This window comes from Chenopodium quinoa, unplaced genomic scaffold (assembly GCF_001683475.1).
Source record: "Chenopodium quinoa cultivar QQ74 unplaced genomic scaffold, ASM168347v1, whole genome shotgun sequence".
In the NCBI taxonomy this organism is placed as follows: domain Eukaryota; kingdom Viridiplantae; phylum Streptophyta; class Magnoliopsida; order Caryophyllales; family Amaranthaceae; genus Chenopodium; species Chenopodium quinoa.
The window spans coordinates 1720857-1743445 of record NW_018742393.1 but is presented as its reverse complement, the minus strand read 5'-3'; the positions used below and the strand labels follow the sequence as shown (position 1 = coordinate 1743445).

Below are 22589 nucleotides of genomic sequence, written 5' to 3'. Positions count from 1 at the left end.
AATCTACTTATGATAGATGCTTGACATTTCGATATGAATATGGACATTTGACACCATCATTTTGGACTGTATACACATTTGTAAATATGAGTTTGACCTGTACATCTTCCCAACACTGGTATCCAAGTTTCACACATCTCGTGTATTTTCCTGGTTGTCAGTGACTGATCATCAATTGAGGGAATGAATTTTCTTCTTTGTTTCTTCTAAATGTGATTTTTCTTTCGTTGTCTAAAGACTACAATATAAACACCAATTGAGGGATTGTATTTAGTATTTACAACTGCGCTTTGTGGGAAAAAAAAACTAGGATCATTCGTACAGCAAAATACTGATCTTAATTTTCATTCCGGCTCAAAATTTTACTTAACTCCACTTGTTGGTCTTCAATCATACTTGTTAATCGGTTAAGATCATCCCCAGCAAAGGACATCGTTCCAACTTTAGGCAGACGTCTCTGTTTTATCTTTACTATAGCCTGAGAGATTTCCCCACTACTAGGGCGCTTCCTTGGTGTCTTGTGTAAACATCTGAAAGCAATTTTAGCCAAACTCTTCGCTTCTTCTGAGCTGCATTTCCCGATTAGTCGATTGTCAAGTATCTCGTCGACTCCTCCATCCGGGTCCATTGTCGCCTTTACAAGAAAATAGAAGACAATTTATGTCAAGATAACAAGATTCTAAAATACTACGTAGAATTTGATTCCTTAAATAAGAAATTCTGTCCAAAGAACTAGCAGAATATCAAGCGTTTCAGAGAAGTGAAGGAAAAGACTCACAAGATTGACATAATCCATCAAGTTTTGGTGTGGATGTATGGCAGTTATAAGCTCAAAAAAGATAACCCCTAAGCTGTAGATATCACTCTTCAAACTGGACTTGCTCGTAGAGATATATGCAGGATCCATGTAGCCATATGTACCTTTCAGGCTTGATTTACGCCCATCAAAAACCTCTTCCTTTGAAAGCCCAAAATCAGCGACCTAATAACAAATGCACAATTTGTATCAAGCGAATGAGAGTAATTGTTTCTAGTATATATTTTGTATAAAGCCGAAATCATTTATTTAATGACTTCAAACACATTTAGTAAATTATGCACTGTAAACATAGCCACCAGCCCACCACAGCATTAATCTCATATGAACATATCTTAGGCGTTGCTTGATGGGAGCATAGTTCCAGGAAACTGCTTACGTTTGTTTAGTAGAGTTAACTCACATGTTTATTCAATAAGGGATCAATGGAATACAAATCTGCAATATATAGTGCCAGAGAAAGTACTTTTTTTCTTAGCTTTCATGCTTACCTTTGCTCTCATAGAGTGATCCAGTAATATATTAGCACTCTTCAAGTCCCGATGTACAACTGGTGGAACTGCCTGTTGCACAACACACCATCATGATCCGAAAACTTGAGCAAAAAGAGTATGCTAGAACTAGAAATTGTAATAGACTAACCTAAGGAGGGGTAGTATGGGTATTCTAGTAATATTAGTTTACTAGGTTAATAGTCCTTAGTATAAATAGAGAGGGAAGGGAAAGAAAAGAGTAGGCATGAATTGGATTATTGGAGTTGGAGAGTAGCAACCTCAAGTAGCTAAAAGGAGATTTGTAGGCTAAACCTACTACCTTTGTAAGCTTTCAGCCATTATCAATCAAAACATCAAGCTATCATCTTTATTCATTTGCTTTGTTAAATCAGAATACTAAGCTAGAAAATCAGCCTATTACAGAAATTGGTAGAAATCACATGGCATACCCCCTCATGAAGATACTCAATTCCATGAGAAATATCAAGAGCAATTTGAAGCCTCTCATCCCAAGTCAATGTATCATCTTCACCTGCCATTATTTAGATCCAATCAACTAATTTTTAGAAAAAGAAAATATATAGCAAGAATAACATCAGCTGAAATTTATTAAAAAAAAAAAAAAAAAAAAGAAAGAAAAGAAAAAAAAAAAAAAAAGAAATACAAAACCTTAGCTTTAAGGCCTTCAACATAAGTAAATAATGCAAGAGCCCTAATTTGGGATAATAAAAAACTTGAAATAGAGAGTAGATGGGAGGACCAGTACATACTGTATAATCTTTTTTCCAAACTGCCATTGCTCATGTACTCGTAAATTAACATGTATTGCCCTTTATCCACACAGTAGCCCACCAAATTCACTAAATTTCGGTGATGCAGTCTACCTAACAAAGATACCTGCATTTTTTTAATAGTATTGTTATCAAATATTTGCACAATTTTTTTAAGACAGTCTAGGCTGCAGACAAATGCTATACATTGCTCTGTCCATTTAGATTAAAGCATAGGCCTGAATGCTTTCAATGTAAAGTCATAGACTGAGTCTTTACCTCGGTCTGGAACTCTTTCTCACCCTGCCTAGAGTTGGAAGCTAGTACTTTGATTGCCGCCACTCCACCCGCAGGCATTGTTGCCTTGTATACTGGGCCAAACGATCCCTCTCCCAATATGTTTGTAAAATTTTGAGTAGCCTTCTGAATATCCCTGGCATTAGAATAGACCTGTTAGAATAGCAATTGCAAACAGCTCCTTAGTATGAATCACTATAATATGACTTTGACACCAAATTATCAATAAAGTCAGAAACAAGAGATCAACTGACCATCTAAACCAAAACAACACCTTTCTTTAAAAAAAATAAAAAATAAAAAATAAAAATCACCTAAACTTGTCTTATTACAACAATAAGCCAGTATTTATTTTGTTGCTGGCAGAGTGAGAAGGTCTAACATTGTTTTGGTAGAATCACCTTACTCTTTAGTTCGACAAAGGAAGGGAGAAGTCAGTTTAAATTATTTAAACTGAAGATATTTAAGACACATTTCAGAAAATCCTGATTCAGAAACAAGGAATTATAATAGAGAAACTGTCAGAGTAACTTAGTTACCAAATCAGCCCAAAGACTATCTATTTACATTACATGGAGGTTCATTTGCATGATTGCTTCATCACCAACATTTTGTCAATACTCAATAGTACAAGATATTAAATAGATGATATATTGCTACCTTTCTCTACAAATATTCAAAAGTGTTGCAACAAATTTATCCCAAAATGTGTCACTAAAGATAGTTCTTCATGTTCATTTGATTTATTATGAGATGACTGTAAGCACCCATTCTCCACTTGTCCGCCAATATTTTTATGAAGGCAAAACAAGTTGCAAGTTGACCTATAAATTGCAGATGCACTGTATTGACCCAGTAAGAAACAGATAAGTAGCTTGACCAACAATATTTTAATCACATTTTGCTACAAAATAATATGCATAAAACCTATGCCAAAATGGTGAACAAGGCATTTGTTATTGGGTCATTTTCTACCCTATCAACACTATGGCATGGTCACCTTGAAACAATCATGATTTCAGGACTTGGAAAATCCGTTTAGTCGATTAAAAAAATAATAAAAAGGAACACTATAGGAGAATTTTTTTCTTAAATAGACAGGAAGATATCAAATAAATGACCCTCTCCCTCTCTTCCTGATATATTACTCTATATACCCTATGACTCAATGAGACAAGCATCAAGAGCCAGAACATCGTAAAGCACCAATTAGAGCCATAGAAAACCTACTTGTACAAGTATTTTGGTATGCCTGAAACTGAATTTGTTCGATCTTTATTATGATGATTCAACCATAAGGGTGGCAAGCTTTTGGCTGGGAGATCTGGTAGAGGGACAACAACAGATTCTGACATCGAGGTACTAGAGTCTAGTCCCAGGCCACAGCCATTCTTGCAGATAGGGCGATTTGATATACCAAGTTTCTCCAAATCTGAGTGCCTTTTGTACCATCTAAAACAGAAAAATACCACTGACGATATGAAAATGCCTAACAAAACTCCCGCAGAGGAGCATATAAAGGCCAACTCAGTTTTGTTAACCATGCTTTGATTTCTTTATGTATGTAGGCAATGAGAGCATCTTAAACTTCTTTTGAGCTGACTGCATAACAAAGTAAAATAAGATGTGAATTACAAATAGTTGATTGAAAACAAAACATACAACCTAGGTAGTGTTTAACTGAACATCAATTCCTTGAAATATAAAAACAGATTGCCTCTATTCTTACATGACTGCCCAAGCCTAATTATCATTGAGCTACCAAAACTGATCCCACCAAGAAGAGCCAGGATAATGACACCAATAACTGAGTAAGCAAAACACATAAAACCTGTCGAACTTTTGCCTTACATCTACTGTCATATGAATGGGAAACTCTATAATCTATCAGGTTGCAGCTAGCTAATCTTGTTGACCACTATGTATCCATAGTTCCGTACAGAGCAAATTGAACACCTGATTAACAACTGAAATAAGAGGCTGCAGAGTTGTACTACACAGATAGTTCCGTACATTAATTCTAAACATTACATACTGTACAATTTAGGCCGGAGAAGGAATCTTATATTACTTTAAACCAATGTATTCAACCTATTTTGGTAGAGCAGCAGTCTGCCTCCACATGCCCCAATTATAGTCTCAACTCTCAAGGGCACTTAACTCATCTATTGAATTACTCTAATCAGGATTAAGTGATAAGTCGTCAAACTTTCAAATGGACTTAAATCAAAGAAAACAGCGGAAAAAAAGGCAATGTCAGCCCTAAATAAAGTATAGCACTAGCTAAAATGGTCTACAGAAGACCTACAATGTCTTTGCATACAAAATTTTGATACGGCCTTACCAAGTTGTCATAATCTAAACCTAAATTCGTAATCTATAAGATTGCCTAACATGGACTGGACAACACGCGATGAATCAATGACTATCATCATGACAGCCTAATGTGCACCGGTGTAGGCACATCTTTGCATCAGCAATATTCCTTTCAATAAAGCAAAATCCCCTTTCTAACATTTTTTTTTTTCTTTAACTTTAGAGTCAATGCAAACAAATGTGGAAGAACAAAACAAATCCTAAAATTTCCTTATTCTTAAGATTCAAAGGTGAGCCCTAATTGCATTTGCATAACAGAGGTTTATAAAAACACCCTAAAATAGTTATTCACTGCTTAACTTGACAATGCTATTTCTAAAAATAGCAACAAATTCTTCTCATTGGAACTATTTACCTAATCAAATCATACAAATAAAATTAGGGTTTGCAATTACCATTCACCATTTTGCCATATCATACAATTAAACCAAGACAACAAAATCTCACAAATAAAACAACAAACAAAGATCATAAAACAACCAATTAATGGGAAATCCTGAAGCTTTATGATAAATTCATGAACTGGGTTTTGCGCAAACAACAAATCAACATCAAATTGCTACAGAAATTATGAAAAATTGCATAATTTTCAAAAATATAATCATTGATCACTAAAGAAAACTTACCCTTTTATTGCAACAAGATGAAAACCCAGAAAGATTGTAGCTTTGCAAACCCAAAAAACAAAATTATAGTGGGTTTAGTATTAGTTGTTTAGATGATTAAAGAGAGAAGACTTGGACTGATTCTTGATGGAGTTGGTAGAAAATATTTGTTTTAATAAAGAATACAAAAATGAAAAAGGAGTATTTATGTAGAGCAAGAAAAAGAGGGAATTGGCTAAGTTATGTTTGCTTTAGGAAACAAACAACTCATACAAGTTACAACTGAAATGACGCGCTTGTGTTGATTAGTCCAAGTGGAGGAGCGGTAATGGTCCATAATGGAATTGACCATTGATCAATACAGTTTCATATTAGATAACACGTTTCATTTAGGTGCGTTTGTCGATGTATACATTTTAATGCAAATATCCTTGATTATATATTGGCAAAAATTATAAAAAAATTTGATATTTAAAAAATTGATGTTGAGACGAATCTAACAAGACCCCTCATGTAATATTTTTTTTCTTAACATCCAATCACCAAATGAAGTCAAAGCTAGTTATGTTAATAGAGTACAAAGTTAAATTGTGTCATCTAATTTGAAAAGAATAAAATATATTTTATCCGAATTTAATAACACAAAATTTTAGGCATGAAAGACATGTATTTTAGGGTTAAGAGGTTTTTTACAGAGTAGTAAATAAAGTAAACCTGCTTCAGTATTTTGACATGGGAAGTTATTTATTTTCCTTAACCATGAGATTGAAGTTCACGATGGAAACCCTAATCCCTTATCTTCATGCTTTAGAGATAAAAGTTCATATTACTACGTAGACACGTAGTAATTGTGGAATTAGTGTAATTAATAATGTCCCATCTTAGAAGTAATTTATTGGATATTTCAACTGTCTGATCTTCAATTTTCTATATAAGTACTTGTTGATGACAGATCAATAGATCATATACCATATACCATAAACCTCTAGCATATACTATTAATTCCTTACATTTGACTGACACTTCTAAAATATTTTTGATTATAGATTTAGAATGGGGATAAATCTTTGGTCAAGTGTCAGAGATCTAAGTCTAATTGTTAATTGTTTGTTTTCTGATACTAAATGGTAATTTATTTATACTTATAACAAGGTGTAAGGTGAGGATGATAATGTATTTATGTGAGCAGTGCACCAATAACTGATGTAAAGCATCACAAGTACATGAACTGCTATATAGGACTTGTACACTTTGTGATCGGCTTGATTCACCGAGGCAGCAAGCAAGCAGTGAACCGTCGTGAGGAGTGGGTGTATCACTGTATTGGTAGGATACGAATTTGCTAACACTGTTGTTCCTAGCCTTAACGTATGATATCAATGGTAGGGCACGTAGCACCAAGAACTGGCGAATGTGGGTTTGGTGCGGTTAAGAAGGATTGAAGGGACATTGTGGTTGTTGCCAAGCGGCTAGCCAACAACTTATTGGCTAGCCGCTTGCAAAGTCCATGGAGGTGTGTTTGAAGTGGAGGGGGTGGGATACAACTTGGTAGTTGCTTCCAAAGCATGGCTTAGAACTTTTTTTTTTTTTTTACTATAAAGTAACACCAAGCTCTCTGTTTTGCTAGTATCGTTTTGATAAACTTAAGTATAGAGTAATATTTTGCTACTAAATATAGTTTAGATTAATCTTTCCCTTCAAAACCACAATTTTGAAAAATAAAAAATATATTAGCCTCGAAATCATAAACTGTTTAAACATTTAGGGTCTTATTATCATAGAACTTAATTAGTATATTGTGAATTTAGAGTCTTATCATAGAACTATATACAAATTTAGGGTCTTATCATAGAACATTTGCTACTAAACATTTACTGTTTTGCTAGTATCATAGAACATTTAGGGTCTTATCATAGAACTATATACAAATTTCAAAGATGTATATTAACTTACATACAAGTTCTAGTGACATTGTATTATGAATGTATACCTCGTACTAGTTTTGTACTCGGACGATGTCCGGATTGTTGATAAAATTTTAGGATAAACTTTTTGGCTTGAATATTTGTTAATATGATCATTTAATCCCTTTTGATAATGTAGGATATTTAGACATACGATATCCTATCGCTTATTTATAAATAGTGTACTTTTTGTAATTTTGTTTGTAAATAGATATCTATGTTATTATTGACTTGAAATTATTGTTATTGAACTTAAATTATTTTTACTAAACTGAAAGTATTTTTACCAAATCAAAGTTATTTTTACTGGTTAAAACTTATTTTTGTTGATTGTCTATTATTTTTTTTTTCTAAATTAAATATATTATAAATGGATCTTATTTTAAAGAACTTTTTGAAACAAATTTTATGATGGAAATAAAACCAAGTTGTAGGATATTTATTAAAAATTATGATTAATTTTGTATATATGAAATATTAGAAGTATAATGATAATAAAACTCTGTACAACATTTTTATCTTAAAAAATCTATGCAAAAACCGTTTACTTAGCATCATATGTGTCATAATAATACCGATTTGTCGCCTATATGGCGCGACACTTGGCGAAAAATTGGAATGCCAAGTGTCGCTGTCTCGTGGCCTGTATGCGAGACCGGCTTTATTTATTAGTAATATGATTTGAAAATAAATTCAAGTGAGGCATATAAATAAAAATCTATGGGTTTAACTTACTTATATGCTTGAACACACAATGTGGCTGTTCTGGCTGACATTATGGATTGTAATCCTTGTATTCAGCCCAAAACATTCTATTCAATCAACAGAGCCAATTAACAAGAGGCCCAATAACATATATAAGCCTTACATTGCAATCGTTAATAGCTGAGGTCGAGCCTATCTACGTATTTATGAGATCACCACCAAAATGAACAATTATTATAACAAAAATGAACATTTTCTAACTGAACATATTTTACGATAATTTTGTATTTCTCAATAATCAAATGTTCATTTTCATACAGTATGATGTTCATTCTTATAAAATAAATGTTCATTTTCATGCCGTATGATGTTCATTCTTATAAAATATATGTTCATTTTCTTTTTTAATTAATACAAATTTTTGTGTTTGTTCAGTTGTATAAAATATTCGTTTTTATAGTAAAGGATGTTCAATTAATATTAGCCTTAATAATATAAGACACTAACATTTTGTTCATTATTAAAAAAAACATATTGTTGATTTATTTAATTGGTATTAAATCATATATTTCAGCGAATTGCAAGATATACATTCAAGAGAATTGAACAAATCAAGGTATTTCACTTGAAACTTAAAAAAATGTTGATGAATAAGCAATAACATTATATATGTTCATTTTTATTTACAACTGAAATGATCAGTTATAAAATATTAGATGTACAATCCTATTTTTTAGTTTCATAGTCTCTTTATTTTACTCTTATATTATAAATGTTCTTTTTTATACATTGCAATGTTAAAAATAAATGTTCATTTTTTTACTAGTAAATGTTCATTTTTTTTTTCTAGTAAATGTTCATCTTGCGCGACTCCAACCAGAGCTAGCTGGGCGCGACCCTAGCTAAAAATTTGCGTTAGCTAGCTACATATATACTTCTCTTTGTAAATTCAAGATCACCCTAGACCGTTATGTGACCGACTAGTGGTCATATTTTGCTTCAAACAACATTATATGACCTCAAGATGCATTTCCTACCACCACTTGAGTTTTTTACACCGGATCTCAAATTCTAAAAAAATGGCCCAATTAAGCAAAATAACATTTAATTTGTCCTTCAAAAGACATTTTTGGACTCCAAAAGGTTATGCATTGTTTTTTTTTTGGGGGGGTTCCTAAAGGGTCCTAAGAGGCTTACGGATTTCATCCATGAATCAGTTAAGTGGTGGTAAAAACCATTTTTTTTATCCCTTGTTTGGTAATTATGGGAAACAAATTAGGGATAAGTAATAAATTTATAAAAGTACCCTTACTAACTTCTACCCTTTAATTTCATTAAGGATAATTTGGACTTTTTCAACTCATTTCTTATCTCTTCCCCTTATACCACCCCCCTAATTATAGAAATGGAGAGATAAGTTGGTATTTTTATCCATATCCCTAACCCCCTTCTAATCCCATCCTTCTAAACAAACACTACTTTTCTTCTATCTTTATTTTTTTTATCCTTACCCAACCTCTTTTATCCCCTAAACAAATAACCTCTAATTTTTTAAAAAAAACCAAACACTTTATTCAAAAGTCTAATCAATTCATATGGAGCTACTCTGTCGGTCGTATACCCTATTTGTCAACAATGAAGACCAACTACTCGAATTGCTTGGTTGTGTTTTCGCTAAAAAATCTGCTCAATTTAAGTTGTTATTCTCTTCTGGAATTTCATCAAAAGAGAAAGCTCGGTTACTTGACCTCGCACGAGGTTGTGTTGATTGGGGCAGTGTTGAGGAATTCGACAATAAATCTGCAAAATCGGGTGCCTCAATCCACTGGGTAAAGGCGGCGTCAGCTGGAGCAATCGCCGACTTACCCGCCGATGAAGATGCCACAATCATCGATTTCAATGAGAATGCACGCGATTACCTTCGTAGGTGTGCACTGGCGGCTTTAAGGGGATTCTATGTGGGTTCCGACCGATATCGATTGGAGTTCTTATTTGGTTCGTCAAAGATTCCGCCTCCTCTTCCAGCCCTTCCTCCTTTCCCGGAGCTCCCTCCAATCCCACAACTCCATTCGATTTCGGAGCTCTCTTTAATCCCACAACTCCCTCCGATTTCGGAACTCCCTCCAATCCCACAACTGCCTCAGATTCCGGAGCTCCCGCCTCTCCCCCCAGCTCCCTCTATCCCTCCATTTCCTTCTCATTCTTTACCCGACCTAGCTGTTAATAAGCTGATCCAGATTGGAGCATTCTTCGCCGCGGGGTATCTCCTCGGGTCAGCAAAGAAAATGGAGTTTTGAGTTTCGAACTCAGCTTAAATTTTTGTCTGTTGAGGTATTTGACAGGCTAAAATCGTATCACCTAATCAAAAGTAATTGTTTTTAATGAGAATTAAACTAATAATTAAACTAAAGCAAATTGATTAAGGGAGGAAAATAATAATAAAAGGCCTAGACTATAGATTCACCAATAAATAATATTTCAGAGTAAAACATAACAATCAATTATCAATGCATAAATTAATCTGATCATAAAGGGCTTTCGCTACGTATTACAATCACAGAATTAATCTACCGGTATTAAATCGCATCTCTCGAATCTTGACCTAACCATTTTATAAATTACCCTGCCTATTGAAACTAAGCCTAAACATCAATTTTCATCTCTCGAATCTCGAATTAACTAAGCCTAAACATCAATTTTCATCTCTCGAATCTCGAATTAATTTGCATAACTCATACAATTAAACCAGGCCTAATCTAATTGCATAGCATTAAATCAATCAATAGGAAATCAATCAAAAACATTAACAATCAACAATAATAAATTATTCCTTCATATTATTTATGGATCCCCGCAACCCTAAAAATAAACTACTCGTGCATAATTAAAACTAAAACTAATTAAAAGCAATTAAAATAAACATAAAACAAAGATAATAAAACTAGTATTAAAACTAAAATAACAAAAATAAGTAAAACAAGACTGTAACCATGAAAGCTAACGAGAATAGAAAAGCAAAGTAAAAAACATAAGAAACAAAGTCTAACCTCCGTAATACTACTACTACTACTCCTTTTATAAAGAAAAAGGAATCATATCCTAACAAAAAACTCTTATCTTATTGTTCCTAATAATATTAACTCCCTCTCTCTACGTAGTATATACTACTACTTTTCAAGAAAGGAAAAGCTAGTGGGCTTTAATAACAAAGCCCAATATTAATAATCTCTAACTTATGAACGTAGCAATATCACGCCAGCAACATGCTCACCCGATCGGGCATTGGGCCCGCCCGATCGGGCCCGCCAATAATCACGCCCAGCAGCTCTTAATTGGGCTGATTGCTTCTTCGTTTGGGTCAGCAAGTTGGGTCATTTATTTTAGCTTTAGCCTAATTTCCTTTCTTGGTCCGAAATAATAATAACTATGTAAATCTTGCACCTCTTCACGTATCGAGTTTTAAATCACCGAACCAATTTCCTTTAACTCGATCTTGGGTTATTAAATATACGATCATAAAATACGATCTGACTTTAATATTTTTCGTAGTGGCTTAATAAGCTCGGGAATTATCATAATTATGCAAATTCCTACAAAATAATATCAACTCTACAAAAACACTAAAAAACGTATATTAGTATAAAATAGCTCCGCAAATAAACACAAATATGACCGTGGGATGGGGAATAAAAATATATAAAAAATAGACTTATCAGTATTCAAACAGGTACATATAACTATCTTGATTTTAGGGTTAGATCAGGCTAAGAAATGATTGTTTATAAGGTATTGGAATTTGATGTGTTTTAATTTTAATTTTATTGTTCTTGTTGGTGATGGTGGTATAGTTTATAATTTTATGAATGATTAATTTGTTCCCTGTTATATGGAGACTGATTGATAGTTTAGGTGGTCCCTGGTATTTGGAAGTGACAAATTTGTTATATATATATATATATATATATATATATATATATATATATATATATATATATTTTGACAAGAACATGAAACAAATTATATAATATGTATACATATTATTAATAAATTACGTTATATTTTGACAAGAACATGAAACAAATTATATAATATGTATACATATTATTAATAAATTACGTGAAATTATATATATATATTATATTTTTTTTATTTTTTATTTTTTGAGAGAAAGAGGGGAATTAATATTAATAATTATCCAACTCAGAAAGCCGTAATATACTCTCTGGGAAGGAATCAAAAGAAGTTAGCTCGGATACATCCGGACTACACGATCTAGCAACATAGTGAGCCACCGTGTTTCCCCTCTTTTAACATAGATGATTAAACCGAGCTTGCTTGCTGTTTAGCTTCGCAACAACACCCATGGCATCGCACTCCACCCACACATGTGTCACCCCTGCTTGAGCTGCTGTCTCCAGCCCCAAATAATAGCAGCTGTCTCTGCACAGCTGATATCCCACACTCCTTTGAACCTCCTGGCAGATGTACTTATGTGTATTGACAGGGACGAATTCAGGAATTTTAAGCTACGGGGGCCGACGATGGTTGAATCAATATATGATTTTATAGCTTATTATTATATTGATTTTTTTTTTTCTAAATCGCAGTTTATGACTTTTTATACTTTGTATAAAAAAGTCAATAATATGATAAAATTATTGGCAATCTATTTTCCTATGTATAAAACTGGTGTAAAATCCACTTGTTGAATATCAACCACTCTAAAAATTAAGAGTTTTTTATTTTATGATTATATCTAACATATCATATCCAAAAAAAAAAAAAAAAAAAAAAGTGATCTATGGACAAATTAGTACGGAACATTATACAAAAGTGAAAATATTCATTTTTGTAAAATAAAGCCGGTAATTTATATACATAAAAATAAATAAATAAATAAATAAAAATTACACGATTAAATATAAGTAGACGATTGGAGAAATGAAAAATTAAAAATCACTAATAGAAGAGTTGAAGAAGTTAGTAGAAAATTTAAGTAAAAAAAAAAAAGGAAAGAATAAATTTAGAGATCTAATATTGTTAGATATTAAGAGTCAAAGTGTTACCTTAGGATTATTTTTTTAATGTTCGCACAAAGAAAAAACCAAACATATACCAGTACTAAATAGGATTGAACCTTGAACCATGAGGAACAATACTAAGCCCACTTAACCCATGTATAAAAATTAAAATGACTTGCCACTGAACCAAGAGCATAGGTATGTAATATATATATATGGGAGTTCAATAGTATATAAGCCTAAAGTTTATAAGGGCCGTATTTAAAAAAATATGGGTCGAGCCCTTGCCAACCCCCTAGCTCCGCCCCTGTGTATTGATAAGATACTCGTAATTTTCATATTATATTTCTCATATTGAATAATTCAATATTCATCGGGTATCAATGTAGCATCCAAGTCGACGATAATAGCGTCATCGCCGGTGACGTTGATAGGTAACAACTCCGACCAAAAACGATCTGAACCAATGTAAAAGCCCCTCATAGGCCAACACACAAGCACGAACATACTCTTTAAGTGTAGCGTCCAAGTCAACGATGATACATCATCGCCGGCGGGTATGTCAGCGACGTCAACAGCTAAAGATGTCGACGCCCGTCTGATTTTTGCTTCCATTTTGTGTCCTCGGTCTTGAATTCTTCAATAAAACCCCAATATTCACTGCCACGCGCGAGATTCATCAACATTTCTCTCTTTTCCGGTGATAAATAAATAAATTAAAAAAAAAACAAAAAAAAAATAACCTAATTTTATCTGAATTCCTAACAAACATTGGTCCAAGTAAGGTTTTGAAGATGACTGCCATTAAAAACAAATATGGTATTTGCTTCACCGAGTTGCTCCATTTTTCTTCCAGTAAAAAGAAGAATTGTTTATTTGAAAACGACGATTTTTTTTTTTTTTTTTTTTTTAAACGGGAAAAACGACGATCTTACTAGTTACCACTTTACCTTCCATAGATTTTAAGGGTTATATTTAGGAGGATCACTACAAGAAATTTGTTTTTTGGCAACAAAAGATGTTGTTTCTTCTTAACAAAAAATATCGCGTAACATACGGCGTAAAAAACAATCATTAACATCAATATCCTTGTTAAGCGCTCTCTCTCTCTCTCTCCCCCTCTAGGCCTTTTCTCTCTATAATTTCTATGCTATGACGAGGAAGAAGAAGGGGAACCAGGACTCGAAGAAAGAAGGCAAGGAAGATGAGCTCATCAATGGCAAAGTATTGGCATGAAGTCCTTATGCTGGTGTATAGAAAACGAAATCGAAGGGAAATATGGGTCAAATTCCTCCATTGGAGTTTGACATCGAAGTTGAAATTGAGTGACGTGTGCTATCTTCGGAGCAATCTTTGGATAAACTAATCAAGAATTCAAGGGAGAAATCAAAGTTATCGGAATGGATAACTGTATTGCAGCGAAGTGATTTTGGGCAGCTAGGTTCGGAAAACAGAGCATCGACAAATGCTGGTCAGGTTTCTTCGAATCACCCAGTTTCCGAGTTTATTCAATCTGAATTGCATAAACCTGCATTACAATTGACTATTACTGGAAATTAGGGGTAGTTGCTTTTATAATTGCTACTAATCCACACATTAAACTTTTGAGGGTTTTTGTTATCGAATTTGGGGAAAAATGAATATTGATAAAGTGATTCCATTGAAGAGGGGTATATTCTTGATTAGATTTCTTAATTCTGAAACTAGAGATAAAGCTCTTGCCTCTTTGAATGTTTTGATGGATAAGAAGCCGGTTTGTCTTAGACAATGGGAAGATGGGATGGAATTGGATATTAGTGATGCTAAAATTCCAGTTTGGGTGCAACTTCCGGGATTACCATTGAAATATTGGGGGAAGAATTGCTTAGAGAAAATTGTGGGGTTAATTGGTAAGCCAATCAGGCCTGATGCTGCAACTCAATCTAGAGATAGAGTGGCTTACCAATTATACCTTTGAAGCGTGAATTCCACGTAGCTATTCGATCAGCAAATCAGGGAGAGAATAGAGCCCCAAGCGTGACTCCTCTACTTGGTCCACGGGATTCGAATAAGCGTCCACCAATACTAGATTGGTCAAGTGAAAGGGAAAACCACAATCACCACTTTTAATGGACAACCGACCACTACGACAAACCACCACCACCGTGCACACCACCGGCGCTGAGAAGGGAGGAGAAAGCCGTGAGAGAGATGGAGTTTGAGAGGTCTTGGTTTCGTGTTTGCTAATTAAGGTTTCAACTTAACAGTCAAACTGTTCTGTGTAAAAACCTAGGCACCTAGTCTATTTATAATCCTATTATAATTAGACTAGGTTAGGAAGCCCATAAACCCTCCAAACCAACTCATATGGCCGGCCACCTAGGGGATGGGGCCCATCATGGGTCTCGTCCTCTAATGCTTGATTTAGGCCCTTTGTGTGACCTCATAGGATCCGTCCAATTGGGCTTTGGTCTATTTTACTAGCCCGAAGATCGTTAGTACCTCTAGCTATGATATAACGACGACCCAAATGGACGAATTTAATTATCTCCATAATTTTTTCCATTTATATATCTAGTAATTGCGCTTGACGAAGACATAAATCCTTCAGTCCCAACACAAGAGGTATAAAACAAAATTCAGGTGGCATTAAAATAATCTCGCAAATAATTAAATTCCATACCATTATCACTTTGAATAATTTTAATTGTTTGAGAAAATTGACGATCAATCATTGCAATGAAATTCATAAATATACGAAAAACTTCTGTCTTATCATCCAGCAAGTAAACCCATACAGCACGGGAAAAATCATCAACTATTGTCAAAAAATAACGAGCTCCACAAGAAGAAGCATGTCTATACGAGCCCCACAAATCACAATGTATTTTCTCAAAGATGCGACTCGCTTTATTATCACTAGAAGGAAATTTGTCCCTAAGGTGTTTAGCCCGAAAACAAACTTCACAATTCTTATCTAAGCTACCCTTAAGACTATCAAGAGAAAGTAACTTCACTACATTTTTCGAAGGATGACCTAGTCGCTTGTGCCATAGTTCTAACTGAGATGTCGCACCCGTTCACCGAAATATGTTGCACTGAGTTTCCTCCGAAGTAGTAAAGTCCATCTCGTCTAGCACCCGTTCCAATCAGCACCCGTTTGGTCCTGTATTGCACACATAGATTAGTTAAATTTAACAATGCAATGCAAATCATCGTTAAGTTGTGAAACTGAGATCAAATTACAAGCCAAATTAAGAACATAAAGAACATGTTTTAACACATCTGAGTCCGATAACCGAACCGAGCCCTCCTTCTCTGCAAGAACGGACTCACCATTCGGTAGGCTAACCGAACAATCAAATATAGGTGTTGAATCAAACAACCAAGTGTCATTACCTGTTACATGATGTGAGACTCCCGTATCAACAATCCACAAATTATTATTGACCTTACCGTTCAACTTACTATCCGACACCAGCCTTCCATTGATCCGCAGTGAAAATCTGAGAAGCCGACGAAGACCCATTGTCGCTACCAGGGACAGCAGCCCATATGCCTGTGCTATGCGTGGCATTGGCCCGAGGTGTGCCTCTACCATGCCCCCACCATCGGTCTTGGACTGTTCGAACCAGCCTTCTGGATAGCCAATAATCTCGTAACAACTACTAACTTCATGACCATTTTTCTTGCAGTGTGTGCAATCCACGGTCCAGCAACTTGAGGCTTCATGCTCTATATATTTTCTTACAATTAGTGCAAGTGGGACGTTCACCTGGACCATGCCCACGACCAGCACTTGGAGTAGCACGAACTGTAAAACCAACCGCCTCCGAAGGCTTATCATCAGGTGTTATTTTGGCTAATCTAACTCGTTCATCTTGGATGACGAGTTGATAGGCACAATCAATTGAAGGGAGAAGGTCTTGCGAGAGAATATTTGCCCGCAATTGGGAATAATACTCTCAGTATAGACCCATTAAAAAATCATGGAGCTTAGCCGTTTCTCGTCTTTGTGCATGTAATTCACCGGCAGTACATTGTGAGTAGCAAGAACATGAAATTTTTGGCTCATGATGAAATAATTCTTCCCATAATGCATTCAATTTCCCATAGTACGTGGAAATTGACATTCCCTTGGTTTGTTCACACTTGGCAATTGATGACTTCATTTGTTGAATTCTTGGACCATTAATAAGAGCAAATCTTTGTTTAAGATGATCCCACAATTTCTTAGCCTCCCTGAACTTCGTCTCAATAGTACTAGAAATCCAAAAAACAAGCTTTGCGTTAATGGTGTTCCAGTCCGATTGAGTGCAAGGTGGAGTCAGACCAGTTATTGTGCTATCCAAGAAATCAAATTTTCGACGTGCCTCCAATGCCATACGTATGTCGGCAGCCCAATCATCATAATTATCCCCCGTAAGACGAATCGGGGTTATGAAATCACCTGATCGGTCTTGCGTCCTAGGTAAAACGACGAATTTGGTTCTATTTTTGATGGTGGTGGTGGTGGCGGCGGCGTGTCGCCTACCATTGTTTACTGTTTATGGTGTAGAGAAAAAAAATCGAGGCTCTGATACCATGTAAAATATTTTGAGGCAAAACAATTGATTGTCATTCATGTGATGGCAAAGACTATAAATAGAGTACAAAGGTACGATGACATTAGGAAATATTCTGGCTAAGATCAAATAATGCTATATTCTATCCTATGCAAATCATAACAAATCATAAAAAAAAAAAATTATCATATCTCCACATAATTCTATCTTAACAAATTTGAAGATTTATGACAATTCCAGAGCTTATTTGAGCCGCTACGAAGATATTGGAGTTTGATCGTATCTTATGACCCAATATTTTAAGTCCAAGATCAAGTTAGAGGAACTTAATTTGGTGATCAAGGGCTCGATAAGTGAAGAAGTCCATGTTTTTACAAGCTATTATATGAATCAATCAAGTTAAGAATTGGGCTCGAAGGAAATGGAAGCCCAATCCCAAGATATCAGTTGCTGGGCTTCAATTACTGAGCTTCAACGGCGTGAATAGGCGGGCCCGATTAAGTGGATCAAAGCAAAGTTGGGCCGCTGATCTTTTAATTTTAGATTTCGTATTGGGGTACGAAAGCAAAGTCGGTGGATTTGGTTTTTTTTTTTTTTTTTTTTTTTTTTTTTTTTTTTTTTTTTTTTAACAGGAGATTTGCTTTTAATTAGGAGTTTTGATAGGCTTAGAAGCTGACCTTTAATAAAACTCCTTTTCTTTTCCTATATAGGAAAGAGTAGTTACGTAGTTTGGGGAAGCTAGTTTTACTTTTAGTTTTTAGTTTTTAGCTTTGAGTTTTGTTCGTTTATAAGTTTAGTTTTTCATTAGTTTATTTTTATTGCTTTTAGTTTTATTAATAGTTCTATTTTGATTTTTGTTTAATTTATTGTTATCATAATTAATTTATTTTTACTGTTTTAATTATGTTTTCTGTAATTGCTTTGATTAGTTTAGATTTAATTATGTGTGAGTAGTTTTATTTCAGGGTTGTGGGGATCTATGAATAATATGAAGGGATGATTTATTATTGTTGATTGTTGATGTTTTAGATTAATTTCCTATTGATTGATATAATGCTATGCAATTAGATTAGCGTTGGTTTAATTGTTTGAGTTACGACGCAATATTGATATGAGATTCGACATATGAGAATTGATGTTAAGGCTTAGTTTCAATAGGCAGGTTAATTTATAAATAGTTAAGATTCGAGCGATGCGATTTAATACCGCTAGATTAATTATGTGATTGTAATACGTAGCGAAACCTCTTTATAATCTGATTAATTTGTGCATTAATAATCGATTGTTGTCTTTCATACCGGAATATTATTAATTGGTGAACCTATGCCCTAAGCTTTTATTTTATTGATATTCTCTTAATCTTATTTGCTTAGTTTAATTATTTCTTTTAGTTTAAGTCACAAAAATCATACTTGTTACTTGATAATTTAGCTAGATTATAATAATTAATTAGGAGTAAAAGAACATTGTTACCTTGTGGATTTGACCCTACTTCCCAATCTATTTTAGTCAGTGGTTTTAGGAATTACTTTGATTAGGTGATATGACTTTAGCCTGTCACTATGCTCTAGATTCAAGAAGATCTTGCCCAATATCATTTCTGACAATCAATCAGGTTTTGTACAAGGGAGGAAAATTTGTCATAATATTTGCATTGTTCAGGATTTGATTAGAAGGTATAGGAGGAAGAGTGTGCATTCTAGTTGCATGTTTAAGGTGGATATTAGGAGGGCTTATGACTCTGTGAATTGGATTTTTCTAAGAGATGTCGTTGGCTCTTAAATTTTCAGTTTGTGCATACGGTCATGGAATATGTGTCAACTCCAAGCTTTTCTCTTGTGATTAATGGGGAGGTTCATGACTTCTTTCAAGGAAGAAAAGGGTTGAGACAAGGTGATCCTTTATCTCCACTCTTGTTTGTCATCTGTATGGAGTACCTTACTAGAATTCTTCACAGAATTGGGGAACATAGAGAGTTTAAGCTTCATCCAAGGTTTAAGGGTGTAAAGCTGAATCACTTAGTTTTTGCTGATGATTTGATAGTTATGAGTAGTGGAGATGAGAAAGCTGCTAGCTTACTCATGAGGGGTTTAGCTACTTTTGCTGCTGCTTTTGGTTTAGTAGCAAATGGTGGGAAGTCAAATGTGTATTTTTGCAATACAAGAGAAGAGGTGAAGCTAAGGTGAACTCCCTTTCATGTAGGTAGGTACTTGGGAGTGAATGTGAATGCAAAGAAGTTATCTCATGATGATTGTCAAGTGCTGATTGATAAAATTGTGGCTAGAACCAGAATTTAGGGTGGTAGAACAATGTCTTATACAACTAGAGTGACTCTTGCTAATGTTGTCCTTATGTCCTTGCATACATATTAGGCTAACAAGAGGATTTTGGAGGGGGTTATGACAATTTGTAGGAGCTTTATATGTGATGGCACAGCTATTTACAGCAGGGCTCCTCCTATTGCCTGGGATATAGTGTGTAGACCTAAGAAACAGGGTGCAGTGGTTTAGGTGTGCAGGACTATCTTACTTGGAATATTGCAGCCATGGGGAAATATGTATGGGATATAGCTAATAAGAATGACAGCCTTTGGTTAAGATGGGTTAACCATCATTATATTAAAGGCAGGAACTGGAAAAGGTTGGGGTGTCATGCTCAAGCAAACTGGCAATGGAAGCAGATTTGGAAAGTGAGTGAAAATCAATTAAGCATGGTTTCACTAGAGATAGCTGGAATCATAATCTTGCAGGCTATACTGTAGCCAGTGCTTACAAGTAGCTCCAAACTAGTGTGCTTACAAGTAGCTCCAAACTAGTCACACTGAGGTTCCTTGGTGTAATTGGATTTGGAATCATAATCCTGCAGGCTACACTGTAGCCAGTGCATGAAATTGTTGTAAATAGGGCCTGTATGGATGTTTATCATAGAGTTAGTAGTATAGCTTGTATGAAAGTTAAGGCTAGGGAGCTTAGTTGGTTAAAGGGCATTTGCCTAGGGGCATTTTTGTAGTTAATAAATTTTTTTGCCTTTTCTAAAAAAAAAAAAAAAAAAGAAAAGAAAAGAAAAGAAAAGATGTTGCTAAAAATATTTTTGGCAACAGGTTTGCATTTTTTGCAACGACTTTTGCTTGTTATCCATGATGCCGTTACCAAAGGTATCTGCAATGACTTACTTTCATTGCCAAAAATTATTCTTTCGCTACAACATTTCAATTGCCAAAATGAAATTGTTGCCAAATCTAAATATTACCTGATTTGTGATTAGAAGTTTTTCGCAACAATTATAGTTGTTAAAATACTTTTTCTCCAGTAACAACAAAATTTGTTGCTGAACATTATTTCTTTTGGACCTGCACATTTGTACTTAGAAGTTTTTCGCAACAATAATAGTTGTTGTTAAAAATATTTTTACTTTAGTAACAACTAATTTTGTTGTTGAAAATTATTTCTTTTGGACCTATACTTATGCTACATACAATTCAAAAAGATCATGATTTGTAAATTTAAAATTTGATGATAAATTATTGCCCATTAAAAATTTGTACAAGATTATATCTTAATTTCTTATCAATATTGCTTTAACAACCGTTAATAACAATAGATCTGTAACAAAATAAATATAATCGATTTCATAGATACCAAATGTTACATTTTCTGAAAATAAATAAATATATACATCTACAGTTCATCATAGAGTTTGATAGGATAAAATACAACCATTCGAAAATAAATGGTTTACTTCCCTCTTGACGCCTTTCTTGATTATCTTCTCCTCTTGACGCCTTTCTTGATTATCGATATCCCCATCATGAAATATACATGAAAAGCAATTAAAAATACTCCCTCTACAATGCACATTTTTAAAAGGTTGAATACAAATCATACTCTATCTTTACAACCATATGTTTGAAAGAAAAGCAATTAACAATATGACACAAAATTAAATAAGATAAAGGACTCAAATGACTTACAATTCGCCTCTTTGGGAAGAAAATTAGAATTTTATTATTACCAATTTAATGATATGTTAGTTTAGTTAATAACATCGACACAAACAAATTACCAAAGTTACTGTGTAGTTTGCGTATAAGCAAAAGTTCTCTTATGAAAGCAGATTAGATATATTCTAGACTTCTAATCATACTACAGAACATATATTTACAATTAATTTCAAAGATATATCCAACAAACTAGTAGAGACACAAACTTAGTTTAGATACCAAGACATCAAATCCTAACAACAGCTCAACTAAAGAGAAAACGCAAGCCAAAAAAACAAGGGGATAAAACTATATATATGTCATTACCTTTTAGAGAAGGTAATTGCCCAATCTCAATACGAAAGTTTAACAGAAGCCCACAAGTCCAAGCAAAGCTCCTCGATAACAAGATAAATTGCATTACCCAACATACTTGTCAAATAAAATCTAATAATGATATTCTAACCCAAAGTTAGTTTTTGCTCTTCATTTGATGACTAAATGAAAATCAATCATCAAAATGAAAACAAAATTATGCGCATGTGTGCACTGTGCACATGGGTGTATATAACAATCTCTCAATGATTATCAAAATTATAAACTAAATTTTTCTGACATATCTTTCCTTAAATACCAAGCTAAGGCTATGTTTAATTCATCTTATTATTTCAAAATTATATACACCATGCTTTATCGCTTTATTTACAAATTTCATTGCTAAATATCCTCCTTGCCGTAATAAAAAAGTTATGCAAAGTACAACCCTACCTTATAAAAAGTACAAGATTGGTCTTATGAATAGTGTGCCGCCAATTATATCCTTTAAAAGGGTATTTAAATATGGAAACTTTGTATTTTACCACCCACTAAATACACGTATTTTGAAATTACCACCCAAACAAAAATTTATTTTAAATTACCACCCAATAAATTAATAACATGCATAATATTAAAACAGACACCAGGAATGACACGTGTCACTTTCTGGTGCTGTTTTTTCCCTCCAAAACTCCCCCT

The 22589-nt window shown here is 34.0% G+C and overlaps 1 protein-coding gene across 1 annotated transcript; it reads right to left on the bottom strand.

Moving 5' to 3' along the window:
• Window positions 1-25: 25 nt before the first annotated feature.
• LOC110703340 (calcium/calmodulin-regulated receptor-like kinase 2) lies at window positions 26-5553 on the bottom strand. The gene is made up of 8 exons (XM_021881139.1): window positions 5381-5553; window positions 3609-3980; window positions 2361-2514; window positions 2082-2208; window positions 1761-1843; window positions 1309-1380; window positions 779-982; window positions 26-634 (listed from the first exon to the last, which is right to left on the bottom strand). Exons 2-8 carry the CDS (start codon window positions 3920-3922, stop codon window positions 338-340), a joined length of 1251 nt encoding a protein of 416 aa, XP_021736831.1. The 5' UTR covers window positions 3923-3980; window positions 5381-5553; the 3' UTR covers window positions 26-337.
• Between the last annotated feature and the right edge of the window lie 17036 nt (window positions 5554-22589).

Excerpts from the sequence above, each read along its gene's own strand:
- LOC110703340 (XM_021881139.1), bottom strand. The coding sequence starts at position 3,922 with ATGGTTAACAAAACTGAGTTGGCCTTTATATGCTCCTCTGCGGGAGTT. Across the intron at positions 1,844-2,081 it reads TTTGGAAAAAAGATTATACA|GTGAAGATGATACATTGACT; the intron begins GTATGTACTGGT and ends AAATAATGGCAG. Across the intron at positions 983-1,308 it reads ATCACTCTATGAGAGCAAAG|GTCGCTGATTTTGGGCTTTC; the intron begins GTAAGCATGAAA and ends ATTTGTTATTAG.